This window comes from Littorina saxatilis, linkage group LG11 (assembly GCF_037325665.1).
Source record: "Littorina saxatilis isolate snail1 linkage group LG11, US_GU_Lsax_2.0, whole genome shotgun sequence".
Taxonomy (NCBI): Eukaryota; Metazoa; Mollusca; class Gastropoda; order Littorinimorpha; family Littorinidae; genus Littorina; species Littorina saxatilis.
The window spans coordinates 41,095,543-41,102,451 of record NC_090255.1 but is presented as its reverse complement, the minus strand read 5'-3'; the positions used below and the strand labels follow the sequence as shown (position 1 = coordinate 41,102,451).

Genomic DNA, 6,909 nt, shown 5'->3' with positions numbered 1-6,909 from the left:
GTCACTTCAAAATATGTATACAATCCAACTTTGAAGAGCTCCTGTGACCTTGACCTTGAAGCAAGGTAAACCAAACTGGTATCAAAAGATGGGGCTTACTTTGCCCTATATATCATATATAGGTGAGGTATTGAATCTCAAAAACTTCAGAGAAAATGGGAAAAATGTAAAAAATAGCTGGTTTTTAGGCAACATTTATGGCCCCTGCGACCTTGACCTTGAAGCAAGGTCAAGATGCTATGTATGTTTTTTGGGGCCTTGTCATCATACACCATCTTGCCAAATTTGGTACTGATAGACTGAATAGTGTCCAAGAAATATCCAACGTTAAAGTTTTCCGGACGGACGGACGACTCGGGTGAGTACATAGACTCACTTTTGCTTCGCATGTGAGTCAAAAATGATCTGAGGCTAAGGCGTGTGTAACAGACACAGATTGAACAATATGATCATCAGGCCTATGCATAACCCAATCCAGTATGTGATTCTTCTTGTGCGTTGGATGACTGACTGACTGTGTGAATTGAAAAACATCTAAAATATCTAACATCTTGACAGTGGAAGGGTGGTTGCAGTCATCAAAATGAACATTGATATCACCAAGCAAAACAGGAGTTCCAGACAAAGTGTTACAATGGTCAACAAGGTCATGAAACTCAGAGAAAAACATGGCATCAGTCAATTTGTTTTTTGAGTTTGGAGGAGGCCTATAGATGCAAAACAACTGAACTGGTTTCTGATGAAGGGCTAGTGTCACTTGTACACACTCAAAGGATGGATGTGTAAATGGCAGTACCGAATTAAACGACACATGACTAGAGAGAGAGTTTTTGAAGATCACTGCTATTCCACCACCGCGAGTGACACTGCGGGGAAACGATCGGAGGGAATAGTTTGCTGGTGTCAAGTCAACAATAACACTGTCGTCACAGCCGAGTGTCATTCACTTCACGAATGCGATTGACTCAGAAAGCGAAAAAAAAACCATTACTCGTACGGTCACTGCCAGGCTGTTCATTTCTCGGCATTGAATCTCAATACCTATGATCGGTCTGTCCCGGGTGCCCAGAAAGCTTCCCATCAAAGGAAACTCGTGATTGGTCAGTCTCGGCTGCCCAGAAAGCTTCCCATTTAAGCAAACTCGTGGGGGCCCGGGTAGCTCAGGTGGTAGAGCACGGGAATTGTGATCGAAAGGTCGCTGGTTCGAATCCGGGCCGGGACGGACACAGGTCAACCTTATGTGTGTAAGTGCAGATGGCTGATCCCATCTAAACACGCATACACTTGTATATCTCATCTAAAGTCGGGTTAAAACCCGGGAACATGCCCCTAATGCCTTTGCCGTGAGGGCGTAAATCTTGAATTTCTCTTGGTCCGTCGCGGCCGTCCAGAAAGCTTCCCATTAAAGCAAACTCGTGATTGGTCAGTCCCGGATGGCCAGAAAGCTGCCCACGAGAGGACAGCGGGCGAAGAACTGTCGACACTCGAAGCGGAACCTCGGGGAGCAAAAGGAGTAGACGATGGGGTTAACGGCGCTGTTGATGTAGAAGGACCTTATCAATATCATCCTGCCGTTCGTGGTCAGGGCGGCCTCGACAAGCCCTGGTCGCAGCTCGTCCAGGATGACCACGGTCAGGTAGGGCATGTTGCTGACCACGAAGACTAGGGTGAGCACCGCGAACATCATCGTCTGGCCCTTTTGAATCTTGGACTTGGGCTTGGCCACCTCGTTGGGCTTGGGCGCCACCTGGTTGAAGGCGGTCGCCGACTGGTTAGCCACGTCGTTGGGGATGGTCGCCACGTTGTTGGGGGTGGTCGCCACGTCGTTGGGGATGGTCGCCACGTCGTTGGAGGTGACCGCTACACGGGGGGGCGAAGGCTGAGCGCTGCTGTCGGGCACCGTCTGGGACACCCTGCTCCAATCCACCGTCACGCTGGACTGGAAGCTGATGGAGACGGGCTCAGGCTCCGGCACGTCCTTCTTGAGCTGCTTCGCGTTGGCCTTGACTTTGACCTGCCACCGCTCAAGTCTCTTTCTGTGGCGCCACAGGTAGAGCAGGATGTGCCCGTAGGACACGCCTATGATGCAGACCAGGATGAGAAAGGTGAGGAACAGCACCAGGTGGTAGATCAGCAGGATCTTGGTCCCCGCGAAGTCGTCGGAGATGTTGCAAGACACGCCGGTGATGTTGAGGTTATCGGCGAACTCCTCCGTGCGATACCCCGTGATGATGCCGTAAGGCAAGGACAGCAGCAAGGCCCACACCAGGCACGAGCCCATCGGGAAGTACAGCCTCTTGCTGGATGCCTGCGTGGACACCACCTGCAGCTTGCACACTGCCTGAAAAAGGGATCAGATGACATGATTGCACACCGCCTGAAAGAGGGATCAGATGACATGATTGCACACCGCCTGAAAGAGGGATCAGATGACATGATTGCACACCGCCTGAAAGAGGGATCAGATGACATGATTGCACACCATCTAAAAGAGGGATCAGATGACATGATTTCACACCGCCTGAAAGAGGGATTGGATGACATGATTGCACACCGCCTGAAAGAGGGATTGGATGACATGATTGCACACTGCCTGAAAGAGGGATCAGATGACATGATTGCACACTGCCTGAAAGAGGGATCGGATGACATGATTGCACGCTGCCTGAAAGAGGGATCAGATGACATGATTGCACACTGCCTAAAAGAGCGATCAGATGACATGATTGCACACTGCCTGAAAGAGGGATCAGATGACATGATTGCACACTGCCTAAAAGAGGGATCAGATGACACGATTGCACACCACCTGAAAGAGGGATCAGATGACATGATTGCACACCGCCTGAAAGAGGGATCAGATGACATGATTGCACACCGCCTGAAAGAGGGATCAGATGACATGATTGCACACCACCTGAAAGAGGGATCAGATGACATGATTGCACACCGCCTAAAAGAGGGATCAGATGACATGATTGCACACCGCCTGAAAGAGGGATCAGATGACATGATTGCACACCACCTGAAAGAGGGATCAGATGACATGATTGCACACCGCCTGAAAGAGGGATCAGATGACATAATAATAATAATATAATAATAAATGAGCATTTATATAGCGCAACATCATAACTTTACAATTATGCTCTTTGCGCTTGACACGTTTAACATTAAAGCACAGTTATACAAGCATTTACATCTACATTCATTGTCAACAACGCTTAATTAAAAGCATACACCATCAATCATACATTACAAAAAATTCTTCCACTAACTCAGTAATAAAACATGAATAAAATAGGTAGTGACGAAAAAAAGAACAGGGCCGGAGTGCTATGTTAATTATGAGCAGTTCTTCCACACCCATTAAAAAAATATGACACTACCAGCATGTTCCCGCATACTGAGCCAGATTTGTTTTGTTTTGGCAAATCGACGTTGCAGTTCCGGAGTAAATTATCAAAATTACTTTGATAATTTGCGTTCAAATGTGTTTTTCCCAAAATGTAACGATGCTCAGGTCGAAAATATGGCCAAGAACAAATCTATGGTACTTTGAAGAAAGAAGAATAACAACATTCTTGTCCAATACGACTTGCAATTTACCGTGTGCGCTGTAAAATCTTCCTACCTTCAAAGCAGACAAAATTAAAAAGCAGACATCTTCATTTACTTCCAAGGAAGACATCGTTGGTCATAAAGTTTTGCAGGACCCAAACATACTTCTACACGCTTTATTTTCTTTTCATATTCAGTTGCTTCACAAAAATGAAGTGTCATTGGTTTTCTCAACTTGTCAAGTCAGTCAAAATGACCGCAGAACACAGAACTGGGAAATGACACCAGTTGATTGAAATACGAAACATCTTCGATGACGAAAGTATAAATGACGTCATGTGGTCACACCTATCTCGAGAAGTAAGCGTCGCTCAGAACCAGCGCCCTTCCATTAAACAGAGATATTGTAGCAAGGGGATCGCCAACTCTGCGCGCGCCGCTACATAATACTGCTTGCGGGGTCTCACACAGCGCCAACGAACGCGATGTGTTCCCAACTTACTTCCAGTGAAGCAGAAATGGATGGACCTCTGCTCGATATATCTAGAACTAGATGAATACCCGCTTCGCTGGGTACGGCTTCGCCGTGAAGAAGTAGGGCCGAATACTCGGCTTCGCTGGGGACCCCGCCGGCTTCGCCGGCGCACCGTATGAAGGAAGGGAGATAAACGCGCAACACAATGGAGACGATAAGGAAGAGTTACTGGGAATGGATGTACAGAAAAATCAAAATCGGTTCAGCGCTGGGCGCTGAGAGCACGTGTTGAAAATTTTCATCGACCAGATTGTGTCCGGGGTCTACCTGAATATGCCCACCAAATTTGAAGCAGATCCATTGAGAACTTTGGCCGTGCATGGCGAACAGACAGACAGACAGACAGACAGACACACAGACACACACAAGCCGTATATAGATATAGATTATTCAGGTTGGTTGTTATTTTTATGCTTCTAGTGGTTAAATCGAAATTAACAATGGTAGGGGAAGGGCCCCTAATATGGACCACTTTTTACATTTAGTCAAGTTTTGACTAAATGTTTTAACGTAGAGGGGGAATCGAGACGAGGGTCGTGGTGTATGTGCGTGTGTCTGTGTGTGTGTCTGTGTGTGTGTCTGTGTGTGTGTGTGTAGAGCGATTCAGACTAAACTACTGGACCGATCTTTATGAAATTTGACATGAGAGTTCCTGGGTATGAAATCCCCGAACGTTTTTTTCATTTTTTTCATAAATGTCTTTGATGACGTCATATCCGGCTTTTCGTGAAAGTTGAGGCGGCACTGTCACGCCCTCATTTTTCAACCAAATTGGTTGAAATTTTGGTCAAGTAATCTTCGACGAAGCCCGGGGTTCGGTATTGCATTTCAGCTTGGTGGCTTAAAAATTAATTTATGACTTTGGTCATTAAAAATCTGAAAATTGTAAAAAAAAATAAAAATTTATAAAACGATCCAAATTTACGTTTATCTTATTCTCCATCATTTGCTGATTCCAAAAACATATAAATATGTTATATTCGGATTAAAAACAAGCTCTGAAAATTAAATATATAAAAATTATTATCAAAATTTTTTTTTCGAAATCAATTTAAAAACACTTTCATCTTATTCCTTGTCGGTTCCTGATTCCAAAAACATATAGATATGATATGTTTGGGTTAAAAACACGCTCAGAAAGTTAAAACAAAGAGAGGTACAGAAAAGCGTGCTATCCTTCTTAGCGCGACTACTACCCCGCTCTTCTTGTCAATTTCACTGCCTTTGCCATGAGCGGTGGACTGACGATGCTACGAGTATACGGTCTTGCTGAAAAATTACATTGCGTTCACTTTCATTCTGTGAGTTCCACAGCTACTTGACTAAATATGGTATTTTCGCCTTACGCGACTTGTTGTTTATTGCTGATAACTAGCTTGTTTTCTTGCGAAGAAGTTTCATTTTGTGGTTGGTAGTCCTTCTCTCCTAGTTTAACAGTTAAGCCTAATTAGAGTGAAATAGCTTTGATAGACCTTCAGCAAAAATTAAATACAGAAAAAATCACAAGTGGTCCATATTAGGAGCCTGGGCGCTCAATATGGACCAGTGAAGCGGCCTTCACGAATCACTGTAAAAAGCCCCCTATACTTCAAAATAACATGATACAACTTAGTGTGCAAGTCAGACTTATTCAAATATACTTTAGATTTCGGGTTGATGAGAGCATTATTTGAAGCACACCAGGAAACTGAAGAAGCTTATTAAAAACAGAGTGAAAATAAGTGAAATTGTCAGTAAGTACTGGTGTCACATGACTGATGTGAACCAGTTGATTGGCTAATGGCGATGCGCTAAATCTGTTAGCGCACTCTTGGAGTGCGCTAACTTTTTCACAGAGCGTATTCTTACACCCATTGCCAAAGCGAGACTGTACTCTCATCCTCAGAATTAATTAATGACATGTAGCTTATATTCTCCACAATACCAATGATTATGACCATAAATTTCCTGCTTTTTAATTAAAAGCAGAAGTGGGTTTTTTCTGACAGATTGCATGCGCCTGTGCCGCCTACAGTTGCCACTAATCTAAAAATAGAACCTGCTGTGTCTAATTTTTCAGGTTCGACTTGCGAAGATTCCTCTCATAATTATGCCATGTTAGTGGCATGTAGCTTATTATCCACATTACCAAATGATGAGTTAGTATACAAATCCCAGCAGCTAACAGAAAACACAAGTGTTATTTCGATAACGTAGACTAGCAGCTAGATCAGCACCGGCCGGCGTAGCAGACTACACTGATATACGACTGCATCTGTTCAGTAAATGAATGGTTTCCGAATTATTATTTCAAGGCAAGAAGAATCGGAATCGAAAACGTGTAGGGTTTAGAACGTTCTTACCATATATAAGACCAGCCTGCCTCGTGCTTGCAGACTCAGTGCAACGAGACGAGCAATTTTTGTTTTTGAAATGAGACTCAGTGCAGTGCGTAGCACTAGCAGACGACATAAATCCCGTTCAGCAAATTAACATGTTGGGCAAATGTGAACGATAAAACGATGGGTATATAATACGTGTAGGGTTCAGAGCATTCTTACCGTTCATATTTAGTACCAGACTCCCCGATGAGTGAAGATACCACACGAGAATCATTTATTTTGAAAATGTGCTTTCCGTCGACCTTGGCAAGGGGAAAAACTCTGCACAGTCAAGTCTGTCGAAGCTCGATGAAGGTTTCGAATCGCAAATAATTAAGAGCATAGTCCTTTCTCCGAGTTAAAATGAGGTCTCTATGAAAGATCATCACTTTTTAGCTTAACGCTACACTGGAATTTACCAACAGAAATTAAAACAAGAGTTTGCGTGTGACG

The 6,909-nt window shown here is 44.2% G+C and overlaps 1 protein-coding gene across 1 annotated transcript; it reads right to left on the bottom strand.

Annotated features, from left to right (window-relative positions):
• Nucleotides 1-1,423: 1,423 nt before the first annotated feature.
• Nucleotides 1,424-3,395, bottom strand: LOC138979571 (uncharacterized). The gene is made up of 2 exons (XM_070352284.1): nt 3,390-3,395; nt 1,424-2,341 (listed from the first exon to the last, which is right to left on the bottom strand). The coding sequence occupies exons 1-2, from the start codon at nt 3,393-3,395 to the stop codon at nt 1,424-1,426; spliced, it is 924 nt and encodes a 307-aa protein (XP_070208385.1).
• Nucleotides 3,396-6,909: the final 3,514 nt, after the last annotated feature.